Below are 17179 nucleotides of genomic sequence, written 5' to 3'. Positions count from 1 at the left end.
CCGATCATTTTGTTTGTCAAAACATATACAAATTTTGTGTGGGTTTGAATTAAAAATACAATAATTTGAAATTATTTCCAATGCAAAATAAATGCATATTTTCGACGTTAATTTTGGTATAAAACTCTATTGTCCTACTATTTTAGATTAAATCCTGTTGAATCACCGCAAAATCCCATCCTTTTTTTCCCATATAAGAAGTTTGTTATAGGACTCGAGCACAGAATTGCATTTTTCTAGTTTCTTTGAAGTGAGCAACCTTTGTTTTCGGTGAAAAACAGTGTTTGAAAACTGATAATCTAATTAATCGAAATGGGATATTAATTCTAAAAGAAGAAATAAGAGTCCGAAGGCACATTACCATTTAAAATTTTGAATGCCATTGTGGTATTGAACATAATTCGTCTACCTTTTAATGTAGGTAATCGGATTAATTTTAGTTTGCTGGTATAAGGCGGTATTGCAGAGGCAAAAAGCAAAAATTGTTTTTGAACCGCTTCGAAAAAACAAAAAAAAAAAAAAAAAATTTGGCATAATTAGGATCCCATACAACTAGAGCATATTCTATAAACATACGAATCAGAGAATTCTTAAGCCCATCGTCTTATGAATCCTAAAAAACCATTTGCTTTATTAACCATTTAATAATATAATATAATTAAAAGACAATTTAGTATCCATTAGGAGATCAAGAACAACAAAGGACTCCACGGGTGTTTTTTTCTTTTTTTTTCTTTTTAAATGTTCCCGTTAATATTACATGCAGTTGATAAAGAAGTAGATCGTGAAAAGCACATATGTTTACATTTTTTAAAATTTAAATATATGAAATTTAAATTGCACCACGAAAACAAGTTATTGACTTCATATTGTAATAAATCTGACTGTTTACTGGACTTGTGTGTTAACTGGGAATATTTTATTGAAGTCTACAAATCATTTACAAATAGAAGAAAAATGACCGGTCCAAGATGACTTCCTTATGGAACACCCAATGGTATTTTAAAACAACTAGGTTGAAAATCCTCAAATAAAACTAATTGTGTCCTATTTAGTAGGATGCTATCCACGTCTGTTGAACTCTTTCTGTCTGTTGAAATTATGATACTGCCCACATTATTTGAAGTAGAGCTTCATATTTTGAAACAACAATTTGTATTGTGTGGGATGGTTGACCTTTTTTACGGATTTTAGAATAAAAAAGAAAATAGAGACAACAGATATTTATATATTGCATGTTAACGGGCAACAAAATGCACATGGTATAACACAATATTGTCCTACTATCTATCTGTGGATTAAATCTTGGAACCCCTAATATTCCACTAAAATTTTGTGGGTTTTCCGCAACATAAGAATGTTGTCAAAAATATTTAATAAACAAAAGCAATTGTTGCATGTTAAGTATATTTGACATAATAAGACTCCAGTACAAAGTTGCATTTTCCTTTCTTTCATATGTTTACAACTTTTTTAAAAAATTATTCATTTGACAACATCTTATTCCGCCGTTCACGGAAGCATAGCTGAGTGCTATCGGACGCGTCCACGGGTTGCGGATAGTGGAACGTCCGGTAGATATATCGGGCAGCTGCGAATTAAATAAGCAGTCGCGGACAGCTCAGCGGTTTCTAGGGGGAGAGTCTCGGACCAAATATCCGAGTGCCTGTGATCCCTGGACTCGACGAGGCGACACTGGCGCCCCTAAACTACCCAGTCGACGGCCTGGTCCACCGCAACGGACTCCCTAATGCTGGGGTGTTACGTAAACCGTGCCCATCAGTATTCCAAGGTTTGCAGTCAGGGTACCGACTGTATTAGAACGGTTGCCTCGTCGATACCTGGGCGCCTCGACGAGTAACAGGCTTAGTTGCCAAGTCCTTACCATGATATGGAGGCTATGTCATGGCGGACCTCGTCACCTCCGCAGTCCAATGTCGTATGGAGAATTTAGCGAACAACAACACAACAACAACAACCGACAAAAATTCAACCACCTCTTTGGAGGTGTCGACCCAGGCCATGGCCACGGACATGATTTTAACTTCGGGCGGGGACGTGACTCTGCAAACATACAGAGACGTGGTATGCGAGAGCATACAGCGACAGAGCGAACAGCTGTCCGCCCTTCTAGAGAAGACCACTCTGAGGCTCAGCCAAGAGAGTGTGCCCTCCGGTTTTGGGAATGACTCACCCCTCTCTGATGAGGAGCTCGACGTCACCGTCATACCCTCATCTTTGAGGGGTGAGTTAATCCGAAATACTGAAGGGGACACTCAATCTAGTGCCAAAGCGAGGTCAACTCCTATGGAAGGGGTTTCATCGGTATCTACCGGTGCGGCCAACCTCCGGGTCGAGGAGGGCGTCGAGGAAGGGGACACTGCTGCTCCTATTAACCACGACGACTCCGGATCGAAGGAGGGAAAAATAAGGAGGGGATACAAAAGATCGGTGAGGTATTGTAAAAGCTTCATCGGTCGTGATCCCCTACAGAGAGGGATAAGGCCCTGATTAAGAGGAACCTAAAGGCAGTACGGAAGTTCGAAAAGAACCATCCGGAACTGCCAAAATGTTCAATTGAAAAGGACCTTGCCTCTCTTTTTTCAGACCTCGTCAAGAAGGTAAGTCCGTCTGAGGACTAGCCATCTAACGAGGCTGGGGTGGAGGGCAACACCACTCCCGAAGATGGTAAGACAGCTTCGGCTGTTGCACCGTCAACGGAATCAAGTGCAGCCCACCCCCCCCCCCATTTCTAACGCAGGGAAGCGGAAGAAAAAAAGGAAGGACGCCCCTTGCGGAAATGCTGCCCCGGTGGATCCAAAGGAGGCCAAACCCTCTTCTCGTGCAACGATGAAGAGAGGACGGTCAACGGAGGAACCTCATCCCGAGGCAAAGAAACCGTCAACAGGCAAACTTCCTCCTCTGCCAACTGCGTTTTCTGCGCCAGCAGCTGGCAAGAAGACAGTGGCAAGGCCGGTAGAAACGGCCCCTGTGGACCCTAAGTCTGCCAAGGCTAATTCTGCCACCACCAACCCACAACCTTCGAGCCAGAATTCGAGGAAGAGGAAATATTCCCAAACCCTATACCCGGACAATCTCCTGAGGGAGCAGGTTTTCCTAGGGGATGACCCTTCTAGGTTACAATTTGGCAGTGCTACCGTCTACAAGGGAGTGAAGGTCATCTGCTGCGAAAATGAGGAGTCGAAGGACTTTCTTGTGACCGCAGTAGCTGGCCTTCAAGGACTTTGGGATGGAAGTGCACTTGCGGCTGTATCCCTGAAGGAAATCCCCTGCAGGAGGATATTGACAGCATGGGTGCCGCCGCCCTCTGTGGACCCGTCACGCGTGCTGACAATATTGGGGAAACAAAATCCCAATCTCCGTACGGACAGCTGGCGCTTAGTTGGCTCAAGTACGGAGGGAGGAGGCCTGGTCATAAAGGTATCCGTTGATACAGCTGGCCAGGAACACCTTCAGGCGCGTGGGGGGAAACTGCACTTCGGCACAGGATGGATTCGGTTCCGTCTAACGCCGCTCTTAAAGTTGACATAGCCCTGGTCCAGGAACCTTACATCTTTAAGAATAAGGTAACTGGACTAGGGAGTGAGCGGTACATCACCTATGCCACCTCCAACGGGGAAAAGGTTAGAACGTGTATCGTTGCTAGGAAAAACTTAAACTCAATCTACCTCAATAATTTCAGCGGAGAAGACGCCACGGCGGTAAGACTGGAGACTGGGACGGGCAAAATCATCTTCCTCGTCTCCCTGTACCTACCCTTCGAATACCCCGACCCGCCAGGCCAAGTGGTAGAGGAGCTGGTCACAAAATTGGGTGGAAAAGGCGGTCTCATCGTTGGATGTGATGCCAACGCTCACCACTCTCAATGGGGCAGCAGCAACACTAATGCCAGAGGTGAGTCCATTTTTGATTTTATTTTAGCACATAATCTCAAAATTTGTAACCGGGGAAAGGAGGCAACTTTTTGTAACAAGAATAGAGAGGAGGTCATAGATCTCACTCTCACTAACATGGATGAATCGCTCATATTGAACTGGAAAGTTTCGACTGACTGCTCCTTCTCGGATCATCGGAAAATAACATTCCAAATTTCGTTAGAGGGATTGCATCAAAAACCGCATAGAAACCCGAGAAAGGCTCGATGGGACCAATTTGCAGAGCACACTGCATGGATGCTAAAGTCCATAGGAGATCTTCCAGTGGCTTCTGCATCGGATGTGGACGACTCTGTCAGGTTGCTAACAAAGATCTTTATCGGTAGCTACGAAAGAGCTTGTCCGCTAACCTTCCCGGGAAATAGGCACCAGCCTGTATGGTGGTCAAAAGACCTAGCCCAGCTCAGGAAGACAAGCAGACGTTTCTACAACAGGGCCATTTTCCCCGCTATGCTACAGCATGCATCGACGGTGGTAATACCATTCCTGGAAGTGATATTTAAGGCTTGTTTGCGTCTTTCTCACATTCCATTATTGTGGAGGAAGTAACAGTCACTTACATTCCCAAAGCTGGGAAGCCAAGCCATGTACTTCCAAAAGACTACATACCTATCAGTCTCTCGTCCTTTCTATTGAAAGCGTTAGAGAGACTAATAGACATTGAGATCAGAACTCTAATACCTTTGACATCGCTAAGCACTGCTCAGCATGCCTATATGAAAGGCAAATCCGTTGAATCAGCGCAACACGACGTTGTGGGTTATATAGAGAAGAACCTGAACAGCTCATGTTATACGTTGGCGGCATTCCTCGATATCGAGGGGGCTTTCAACAATGTTACAATTGATGCAATTCATAGTTCTCTCGAAAGACTTAGTGTGCCACCACTTCTCATTGATTGGATTGATGTTATGCTTAGCAGCAGAATCATCAACTCAAGCATCGGGGAGTGCTCTGTTAGGAAAACGGTCACTAGGGGTACTCCACAAGGAGGCGTTCTGTCACCACTGCTTTGGCTTCTGGTGATAAACAGCATTTTACTCGATCTGGAACACAGCGGAACAAAGGTCGTGGATTACGCCGACGACGTGGTCCTGCTTATTGCTGGGAAGTTTCTGCAAACTGTTTCGGATCTCATGCAGGGAGCTCTAGTTAAACTATCCAGATGGGCGCGCTGCAATGGTTTGGGCGTGAACCCCTCCAAAACTGAGCTCGTACTCTTTACAAGGAGACGGAAATTACCTGTCTTCTCTTTACCAAAGCTGGACGGTGTAATTCTAAGCCTTTCTTCGGAAGCAAAATATCTCGGTACTATCCTAGACCAGAAACTAAACTGGAAGAGGAATATCGAAGAGCGAGCGAAGAAGGGCTTAAATGCACTCTATTCCTGCAAAAACTCCATAGGAAAGAGTTGGGGGCTTAAACCCCATATTATCCGATGGATATATGAGTCAATCGTCCGACCAATCCTAACATATGGGGGACTTGTTTGGTGGCATTCCTTAAGGAAAACCACCCTCTGCAAGAATATTGATAAAGTTCAAAGAGTTGCATCGCTACTAATTACAGGTGCGGTCAGGAGCACGCCACAATCCGCTCTAGATACCCTACTTAATTTAAAGCCGTTAGGCTTATTTGTAGAGGAACTAGCTGCTAGGTGTGCCCTGAGACTCAACGAACTGGGACAATGGCGGAGCCAATCCATCGGACACTCTGTCATTCTTAAGTATGTGGAGAATGTAAGTAATCAGGCTATACCTAGCGACTATATGCTCCCTAGGCACAGCTTTGAATTACTCGATATCTGCATACCAAACAGGGATATCTGACCCCGTGGCACTCCACCTTTTAACGGTATAGCTGTCTATACTGATGGTTCAAAGATGGAAAGTGGAACGGGGGCTGGAGTCTACTGTGAAAGTTCAGGTATGCAACGATCCTTCAGACTAAACAGCGGTTGTAGTGTTTTTCAGGCAGAGATTTTTGCTGTCAGAATGGCCATAGAGCTGTTGGAAAACAGAATCGATGAGCGGAATGGACCGGTGACTATATATGTCGATAGTCAAGCGGCCCTAAAAGCTCTAAATTCTTTTATAATCAAATCTAAGGCTGTTCTGGAGTGCAAAATTGCCCTGGAAAAGGTAAAGTCGTTTGTTAAGCTCTGTTGGGTTCCTGGACACTGCAACATTTCTGGCAATGAATCTGCCGATGAATTGGCCAGACGCGGATCTGAGTCAGTAGATCTAGAGATTGAGACCTCAGTTTAGCCACCTTTATGCCACTTCTTTCAATTACTTCATAATCACTATCTTGGGAGATTTCAACAAAACTGGCTATCAGGAAGGGGATGTAACATCTCCAAAAAGATTTGGCCAGTGAACTCAGAAAAGAGATCACGGTCACTCACATACATGACGAAGTTGGACCTGAAGCTTGTGGTGGGTCTAATTACAGGTCACTGCAACATAAAGGCCATGACTTCAAAATGGGGGGGTGACGACACTGAATACTGCAGGCTTTGCCAAGATGAGGAAGAAACAGAAACGGTGGAACACTTACTCTGTCACTGTCCTACCCTGATCGGGGTAAGACATAGGCTTTTAGGTAAGCAAATTCTGCCGGATTTGTCATGCTTCTCCGAAACCGAGCCAGTAGTTATTCTTCAGCTAGCCATAAGACTAAAATGGCTAAGGACGACACGCTGACTATAGCGTGGATGCAAACCCACTAACTCTTCTATTTCCTATCTATTCTACTCTAACCTCCTAACTTCTTTCACATTCACTTCTATTCTAAATTAGGATGATCACAATGGACCACTAGGTCTCCGAGTGGAGTGGTTGTTTTTATGCAACCACACATCCTTTAACCTAACCTAACCTAACAACATCTTATTGTCAATATTTGTGTTTATAAATCCATTGTACATACACAAATCAGAGATGGGAACATGTTTTTATGTCGTGAAATGTGACAACGTAAATTACAGAAAATGCACCTTACCTTCTTAATTTTACCATGATAACTCCCTTTGCGATAATACAATGCGTTACGTTACTACTAATTGGGAAATATATCGACACACGAACGTGAAGTAAAAAAGTTGGCAACGTATGAGTACGTGAATGGTTGGCAACTCTATGATGCAGGTATTTTTAAACTCGGGCGGTTTAGTTTACAAGGAAACATATATTGACTTATGAAAATAAGGAGTTCGGACTTTGATTCTCGCTTAAATTCGGGAATTATTGGAAATACATTCAAGAAATTCCACATACGATAAAAACGAAAACAAAATGTCATCTAGTGCCCTCTTAAAATAGTTTAAAAATAAAGGCTTCCTGCTAAGAATGACATTAGCATTTGTTGTTGTTGGTGCCGTCGTCTAAGAAAACATTAAAGAAGCCCAACTCAATTTGCAAGGAATCACGGAGTCGCACACACACGAAATGGAATCAATTGATACATTAAATTTCTCGGAGCTAAGAGATGCCGAAATTGTCGCCCGCATGCGTAGGTGCAATTATGAAAAATTCAAAAGTTTGGTGCGCATGCATTTGTCGTTTGAATTGGATCTAAACACAGATGAGTAAGTGTAGTAGATGACAGGGAATGCAAGCTCTGATGGGAGTAAACTATTGTTTTTGTGTCGTCCTAACAGATTTGATTTGCCCTGTCACGAAATTGTCTATGAAGATAAAGGTAAAGTTCGAAAATGGAATCCTATGAGCAAGAAGCATAAACATGGTGCTGTTGTTGCTGCCCTGGCATCGGGTTCAACAGGTTGTGCCTCGGCTGTTGGCATTAAAGGTTCGAATGGCACGGCTCACAATGCAAATTGCGGTGGCAGTCCAACAGAAAATCTACGGCAACATGTTGATCCTGGATTTCTGTTTCATTTACAAGAGTTAAAGGATTTCCTAATGTCGGAGAAGAGTAAGTATTATGAGGTGTATTCCCAAATGCAGTATGGAAAATGCAATTAGGCAATTCCGAAGTAAAAATGTTAAAAACATTGGCGCTTGTGCCGCTTGTTTAATGGTATCTATAATGGAGAGTGTTCCATTATACTTTCTAAGGAGTCGACATAGTTCAACTACTTTAATATCATAATCTTCCGCATTTAAGTGGGGTTACAACCACCAGAGAAGACCATTTTGTTCAATCAATCTTCAAATGGCATCAACTTTCATTAATTTTATCCACGCAAAGGTTGACTTGAATATTTGAATTTTGGCGTCTATATCACAATGATGATTGGACGGTATTTGATTGTTGCTTGTTGCAACGTTTGTCGATTTTGGACACTGGAAGAAGTTAATTGGGTGTCGATTTGTGATCGAGGTTGTGGGATAAGGGGGTCTTTATATATCTTTGGTTACCGTTACCATGATCTCCTTCGCCACCTTATATTTAGAGCCTTTTAGAGTATTTTGCGCAAACGGCTGCAACTGATGTGGAGACATTAGTATAGGGTTCCTTAAAGACTTGCGGTAAGAGTAATTAGGCCGATTTTGACTTTCTTAAAAAAATGTTCTGCAAAAAGTTTCATAGATCCTTCTTTATCTAGCATGTAGTGCCCCTTCGATATTCTTTCTATATATTCATATATAAAAGTCCCGAACTTCAGCCCAGGTTGGACTTTTTTTATAATGTCTTACATATATGTTTTAGATATTGTGTTGGTACTGTCAAGACAAATTTCCATCACACTCACATCACATTTGAAGTATCAGGAATATTGTGCATATTTTTAGATTGGTGACGGCTCTGCGCTCTTAAATTTAGCGTAAAATAAACTAAACTCGGTATGTTATATACCATTAAACTTGTTAACGCCCTCTTTACGGAAAATGTTGACTAACAAATGGATATGCAAACTAAAAAATATTTTTATAAGTCCATTTCGGATTGAGGAGTATTACTTTTTCAGAATAAGTAAGGTTACATCCTTTGTGTCTAATCCTTATACAAAAAACAGTCAATTATTATGCCTGATAATTTTTTACACAGTGCGGCTCTGTATAGACAGAGTACTACTACGACAGGGAATAAGAATTCTAAAAAAAGTTATTTCGTGCATATATTTCTAATATTTTTGATTTCTTCATCTTACAGGCATTCAACAAGAAGGAATTTTCCGAAAAACTGGTTCAAGTTCTAGACAAAATGAATTGCGACAACAAATACAAAATGATAAGCCTCTCGATTTGGAGGCAAGTGGCTATTCAGCTCATGATTGTGCAACAGTTTTCAAGGGATATTTGGCCGAACTGGCCGAGCCACTTCTTACGGATGCTCATTATCCTGCTCACTTACAAATCGCCCCATTATGTTTGGGTCTTAATCTGCAAATGGATAACTCAAACTCGGATACAAATGAGGAAAAAACTTCGACTTCCACCTCCAGCTCAGGTGATCGGTTAAAAAAGAAATTCATGTTTTGCATTCGATTCAATTGTTACTATTACTATTGCCTGATGAAAATCGGCAATTGCTGCAACACATCACAGATATCCTACATGCGGTGGCTTTAAAACAAGACATCAATAAAATGGGTCCCGATAATTTGGCCACATTGTTTGCACCACATTTAATATGCCCTCGAAATTTACCGCCGGAAGCCCTACACTATTTAGCTAGAAAAATGTCAAGTATTATCTCGTATATGATCATTAGAGCTCATGATATATTTGCCGTTCCTGCTAAATTGGCAACAGACATACGAGCCTATTTCCTGGAGAGAAAACGTAAGAAAACAATGTCACCAGAAATGACACTGGATGAATCCATATCGGATGTATCAACTGTAAATACGGTTTACACCTTCGTTGATCGTGAAAAGACTGCAGCAGCGCATACCACAAATACCACAGATACTGAGCTGGCACAATTGTATGCTCATATACAATCAATGCCGGAATCGTCAAAGAAACGTCGATTGATAAAACAATTTAATAAGCAGAATGGTCAAGGTAAGTTGGATAATGATGGAGAAAATCTACCTTATTTGTTTGGATAATAGATTTCGGAATGCAAAATATTTTCTGCAAAATATCTTAAGAAATCGATTTATGAATATGTTATGATAAATAGTTTATATGCCAAGAATCTAAATTGGGAAGAAAACTTCTACCCAAAAATCTTGTAAATGAAGGACAGGAAGCGCTAAGGATTGGGGCGTCCGGAGCACAACAACTGCCCATGACAAAATAATGTCCTAACCACTGCCAAAATACAAGAGACTTTTGCAGTCAAAGTAATTCCACCCTAAATCGGTCTCAATCGAATACGAATCTCTAAGATACGAATAAACATCTTACAAAACCTACCTTTCGTAAGCCTTTCCTTCTATCCTTCGGCTTTAACACAGGTTAGGGCTATTGTGATTCTCCAAAAAGTGGCCGGTAAACTCCGAAAGGAGATCAAGGTCACTTATTTCTATGACGAAGCTGGACTTGAAGCTTGTGGTGGGCCTAATTGCAGGGCACTGCAACATAAAGACCATGACATCCAAATGGGGGTGACAACACTGAATACTGCATGCTTTGTCAGGACAAGGAAGAAACTGAGACGGTGGAGCACTTACTTTGCCACCCAACTCTTATAGGAGTGAGACAGAGGCTACTGGGTAAGCAAATCCCTCTCCGACATCGAGCCAGCAGTCATTCTTCAGCTAATCAGAAGACTAAAATGGCTAAGGATGACACGTTAATACACCCTGGATGTAAACCTACTAACTTCACTACTTTATATTCAGATTCTCACTTCTTCACCATTCGCTATTCATTTCCTTTTCTTCTCTCTATTCTATTCTCCTATCTTCTTTATTACGATAAACACAATGACCCTAAAATCGAAGGTTCATCATTGTTCAGGTCCATTTGCCTACGAGCCGCCTCGTGACATCAGTGAACAATCTACATGAGACAATGTTTAAATTAAATTTCAAATGTAATTAAAATTGTATGTTTTTTTCCATATTTCCAGGTACTCCATTACAATTACAGGCCATGAACCGTTTGAAAACTACCGACAATTCTCGTAGTAGTTCAAAATCTTTGAGCGATTCGATTAAAAAACACATTTTCAATAAGGGTTTGATATCGAGGACACCGAAACGACAACCACCCGTGCCCAGTGTGGTTCTGGAGGTAAGTTTCAATGATGGCCAAAATATGATTATTTCAATTACTAATACAAACACCTTGCCTTTTGTTTGCTTCTCCCCACTTTTTCCCAAATTGGCCATAATAATCTCTGTTTGTGTTTGATTATTTCTTTTTTTATTTTCAAATAATATCCGTTATAGACCCCAAATAGTTCCAGCATGAAGTATCACAAACAGAGAGTTCTCTTCCAAAGTCCCAATCCCTCGGTGATCAGTGCTGCATCATCATCAACATCCTCTATAATATCATCATCAACTACAACATCCACGTCTTCATGGTCCATGACTAATTCCACAAATTCTGTTAATCTCACTCCATACATTATCAAATCACATCCTTTACAAAAATCCATTTCCTCATCTTCATTACTAATGAGTCAACCACAACAACAACACTTGCATCATTACCAAATAACCGCTGAAGATCAAGAGTCCAACTCTTCGTCTTCATGTTCAAATCCATCGGCATGCGGCAGTACTACGAATACTAATTCATTGCTCAACACAAATAGTAGTGATGGTTTCGTGCACAAAACTAAATCCGTGTCGGCTCCAGTGAGTCGTCAAACATCTTCCGATTTACAATATCATGCTAATACTTCCATAACCTCTACCACATCCTCACTGTCATCTGGTGTATCTGGTAATCCTATGGATCCAACTTGTTGTGTTACTCCCTTAAAATTAATATCGGAAGCAGCTAAACATTTAATTGCCGGGGCTGATAAAAAGTCTGTGGCCTGGGATGACTCCCATTTAATTGACATTGAACGTATCTCGAATCCTTCCACACCGATACAACAGACCCCTTCTAATGATCTAAAATCTCGTTACAAGTCAGAACCAAATCTAAGTCTATCGCATAATATTTGTGAGACTCCCAGCTCATCGACATCCATTGCCCATGATATGATAACACCCATTACCAAGCTAATGCCAGGAACCTATATCAAACGCAAGCTAATGAAAGGTGTTAGTATGGGCAATTTGAAATTTCCCTTTAGTACCCCAGAGTCGACCAAGCGTTTGGTACGCACTGTATCTTCTTCGCTGAAGAGACGTTCAAGTGATGACTCACAAATATTTCAACAAATTGAGGGCAGCTTTGCCTCGGCTAGTCGGGCAGATAACGCCCCGCTATTACAGGATATGGATGATGAAGATTTGGACGATGATACATTTGAGGATGATCCGGCCGATGATTGCGGTGCAGCTAGTAGTGATACAGAGAATGGCCATCATCCCGCCATAGTTGGTAGTAATGAATATTCACATGGAGCGGGCAGTAGTTCCTCCGAATTGCCCAATTTCACGGGTGGTTCTGCAACTTATCAACAGCTTTTGTTGCAGCAAAGTGGTATTTATCGTAATTTGGATTTGATTACAAGCACACCATCACTGCTATTGGGTCGTAGATCAATGTCGCCCATTACAAAATCAACACAACGCATGCCCAAAGCAATGCAGGTAAGGTTACCATTCTCCTCCTTAATATAGCAACATACTCAAGATGGAAGTTACAATTCCCATTCATCAAAATCTCATGGTTTTTATTTCAGGAATCGATTATGACACCACGCTCCCGAAAACCAGTAATGGTACTGACCACAACCACCAGTTCCACCGATCAAAATCAAACCATAAATCAGACTGTTGATATGCTGGGTTGTCACGAAGAAGATCTAGAAGATGATGATGCTGACGAGGATGAGGACCATGGCGACGATGATGATGAAGATGTCGGTTTGGAAGAAGAAGACGAACATTTGGATGGGGATCACATAGATGATGATTCAATTTTATGCGGTGTTGCAACCAAAACAAAACCCCTGGATGTAGACAGTAATCCACCACATCCGGAAGTAATCAATGAAGATGCAACTTCTTTGGGTGGTTATTCGGACATATTGAAAAGGCAACAGTTACTACAGGCCAATCATAGTTTTGTCATGCAACACAAAAACGCTTGTGTTCAAGAATTTCACTCAGAGGAATCATCGTCGGCATCACCATCGAATAGTTGTAAATCTAAACAACGTAAGGATTACCAACAACAACAACAACTGGAACAACAGGCAGCAGATGTTTTGAGTACACATTTTAAGTAAGTATAGATGTGTGTATTTGCTATTGTTGCCTTACTGGAATGGAATTTCCGTTCACCATGTGAAAAACACACATTTTAATTTTGGGAGAAAACAAAAACGATTTCTAATCTGCAAAATCATATTCTTTCGTTGATGGACATAAGGTGCGATTAAATGAAATATGAAATCATGTTAATTTGAAGTATTTAAAATGGGATCGCTTCAATGTACAAATCATTCTTCTTTTTTCTCTATGAAATAGAGTAGAAGCCTAAATGATGGTCCAAAATTATTAATGGAAGTACTCAATTTAGCCATAGAATTCAGTAAGGCTAGATTTAGTACAGTTTGGGATGAGTACAAGGTCCGCAAAAAAAGCGGGATCTGTGAGGGTGAAAAAAATTTTAGGGATTCGTTCCAAAATTAATGGGATCAAATAAATTGAAAGTCTTAATTTGATTGCAGTAATTTCTACCTAGTGAGGAATCCAGGTTGAGGAGGCATTATTATTGCAACTATATATGATATAATCGTGTGCTTCAGCATAAGCAAATTCAATCAAATTCAGTGTTCTAGAACCCACGTAATAAGATAGAACCTCTACATCAAGAAGCCAATCAGGCAGATGTGAATGACATTCACAGCCAGGAGGCCATCCCCATCCATTATATTTGAAGAACGTCGGTCGCCTAGACATAGCAATGATAATTTTCGCACAAGTAGATTCTGGATGTTGACATTGTTTCAATTCCTATTGGGCGTGGGTTGATAAAGATGTGCGAAACGGCTGTTCAGCGTGTGATACAAGCCCGGACAAAACGCTGCATACCCTTGCCTTGCCAAACCTGCCCAACTACCTCCTGAAGATCTTTGCCTACAGCCTGTAATGGTAGCTATTTTTATACCCTCTACCATAATATGGAGGGAATATATAAAAAAATTGTCATTCCGTTTGTAACAACTCGAAATATACATTTTAGACCCCACAAAGTATATATATTTTTGATTGGCATAAAATTCTATGTCAATTTAGCGATGTCCGTCCCTCTATCCGTCTGTGGAAATCACTCTAGCTTCGCACGAAATGAAGTAGATTGTTAAAATTTTACTCAAATGTATGTCTGCAGGACTTTTGGTATTAAATGGGCCACGTAGGTCTACGTTTTTGTATAGCCCCCATATAACGGTACCTCCCGTTATTCGGTATTTGATGATTTTAGCGACATTATTCACCGAAATTGTTTCAAATTTGGTATTTGATGGTCGTAATGGATGCTACAGCCTATGACAGGAGATTGTCTGTTCAGGTCTACGTCTTCGTATAGACTCCATATAACGGTATCTCCAGATATTCGGTATTTTTATGATTTTAGCGGCATTATTCACCGGAATTGTTTGGTATTTGAAGTTCGTAATGGATACTACAGCCTAAGACATAAAATTGTCTGTGCAGGTCCACGTCTTCGTATAGCCCCCATATAACGGTGCCTCCCGATATTCGATCCTTTGTTGATTTTTTTTTTATTCACCGGAATTGTTTCAAATTTGGTATTTGATGTTCGTAATGGATGCTACAGCCTAAGACAGAAAATTGTCTGTCTTCGTATAGCCCCCATATAACGGTACCTGCCGATATTCGATACTTTGTTGATTTTAGCGACATTATTCACCGGAATTGTTCCAAAGTTGGTATTTGAAGTTCGTAATGGATACTACAGCCTAAGACATAAAATTGTCTGGACGTCTTCGTATAGTCCCCCATATAACGGTACCTCCCGATATTCGGTATTTTGATGATTTTGGCTACATTATTCACCGATTTATTACATTTTACAATTACATTTTTAAGCTTCGCATTTGAACATTGTGATGGCTTATGACAAAAGTTACCTATGCAGGTCCATGTCGTCGTATAGACCCTAAAATAAAAGTTACATTCGGTATTTTTAAGATTTTAACAGAATTTGTAACGGATTTTATTCTTTTTGAGAATTGCCGAATTCGTCCAAAATGGTGCTGGGTATTCAAAATTCGGCCCGGCCGAACTTACAGCTTTTTTACTTGTTTTTATTAGATTTAGAACCAGATTAACAGAAATCAACAAGCAACATGTATCACTATTATAATAAGCTGTTTCCTAATCTGCACGTCAATGGGGAGACACTATGTTTCTTGCACCCGAAGCGCTGCCGGTTAGCGACTTGAGAATGTTATTACTACTTTTCAGTGAAAATTGGAGATAGGAATTGTTTATCCAAAGACCTATGCATTCGCTGGTAGTCTCGTCGATTCGTCTTTGCCGGCCGTCGTTAAACGTGACTAGGTTTACACTACCCAAGACCTCTCAACGGCATTTAGCTATGCTTCTCGAGTACAAATTTACCTACCCACAAAATCTTAACGTTTTCACTTATCTTTCAATCCCCAACTATAGCTAATTCAGAGTTGCTAAAGTTCATAAGCTTAATTTAATTCTTGAATTTGCTTTACCTTCCAGAGAGTACTTGTTAACACGCAGTGTTTTAACAGCCCCGCCAGAAGATACATCATTTACTAGTCAGTCAGATGATTTCGAAAGTTCCCGTGAACTCGACGATATTGATGAGAATCGTTTAAGTTCCAGTTTACTGTATTGCTTGGATGGTAATCGCCCTGAATGTGATGAACATGCAGACGATGACAATGATGAGACGACAACGGAAACAAACGATAATGTTGAAATCGAACACAACACAAATGATGCAATTAGTCTTGACAACAATGATCAGAGAATCAAAGAAGATTGTAATTTAAGAGCGGGAATGTTATGTAAAAAGCAAGAAGAAAGTGATACTGATAGCAGCAATATCACACATCTACCATTAGGTGGCAATCGCCTGGCAAACAATCCCTTCGTTATACTTAACAATGCACGTAAACGTGCTGCAACCAATGATATTGAAAAAATGTCTTCAATACTGTTTAACAGTCAACAACGGGAACAAGAAACCAACAGCTCGAGCTATCAAAGTTTCAAAGCATCATCCTCATCAGATCAGACAAATAAGAAGTTGCTCAACAAGTTCAAAGCGAATAAAGAAAACTGTGAGCAGAATGACAATTATGTGACCAATAAAAAGTTAATTATAAGTGAATATCCAGGCGAGACTTCCTTCTAAGAATACATATAAGTTTTAGGCCTTGCCATACAATATGAACGTATGTAGGTGGGAGTAACCGTTGTACGGTTACAAAATTTATAAATAATTTTCAGTTCATTTGTTTATTGATTACTATTGCTATTTGGTAATACTAAGTTCTTCCTTTCTTTCTAAACGACGATTTAGTTTTTAAATACAAAAAAAAAAAAAAAAATGTTTTCTATATTTTTTCAAATATTCATGAACAGATTTTCTGAGCTCTTAGCTTAATTTGTGTTTAGAACGTTTTACGTTCCTCAAAATTGTAATTATGTTTCCCCACTGCTTCCTTGGAGCAGCTTTTATAACGAAATGAATTCAACTTTATACAAAAAAAAAAAAAATATTATTTTGTGAAAATAATTGCAATTATAGCCTCTCATTATTTAAGTTTATAAATTATTAAAACAATCATTTATACACACAAACATTTCCATTAACAATTAATAATCACTGTTAATTAAGATATACCAAAAAGCAAAAATATACGAGTTATGAGTAAAAATTTATATATTTTCTCATTCCATTTGGGTGGCCAATAACAACTACTCTTGAAACTATGGAAATGGAAGAAACTGCGAAAGAGGAGCTACAAAAGAGAAGGAAGAATATCCTAGTTTGTGTTAAGGTCTGGAGCATACAACTGCGGTGAAGAGATGTCATCATAGCGCTGCATCCATTTCAGATAAATGTTTATTCTGCCAAAAATAATTTTAGATCATTAACAAGAGCTGACCAATAATGTGTGTGTAATTTGACAGCAGTACAGGGTGAGATAAAAAACTG

General features: G+C 40.2%; 1 protein-coding gene across 1 annotated transcript; it reads left to right on the top strand.

The window, feature by feature from the left end:
• Positions 1 to 6795: 6795 nt before the first annotated feature.
• LOC101892325 (serine-rich adhesin for platelets) lies at positions 6796 to 16898 on the top strand. The gene is made up of 8 exons (XM_059124961.1): positions 6796 to 7545; positions 7618 to 7892; positions 9075 to 9347; positions 9380 to 9931; positions 10947 to 11110; positions 11269 to 12594; positions 12687 to 13231; positions 15712 to 16898. Exons 1-8 carry the CDS (start codon positions 7406 to 7408, stop codon positions 16370 to 16372), a joined length of 3936 nt encoding a protein of 1311 aa, XP_058980944.1. The 5' UTR covers positions 6796 to 7405; the 3' UTR covers positions 16373 to 16898.
• Positions 16899 to 17179: the final 281 nt, after the last annotated feature.

Source organism: Musca domestica, unplaced genomic scaffold, assembly GCF_030504385.1.
Source record: "Musca domestica strain aabys unplaced genomic scaffold, Musca_domestica.polishedcontigs.V.1.1 31, whole genome shotgun sequence".
Classification (NCBI taxonomy): domain Eukaryota; kingdom Metazoa; phylum Arthropoda; class Insecta; order Diptera; family Muscidae; genus Musca; species Musca domestica.
This window is presented reverse-complemented; position numbering and strand designations above follow the sequence as displayed.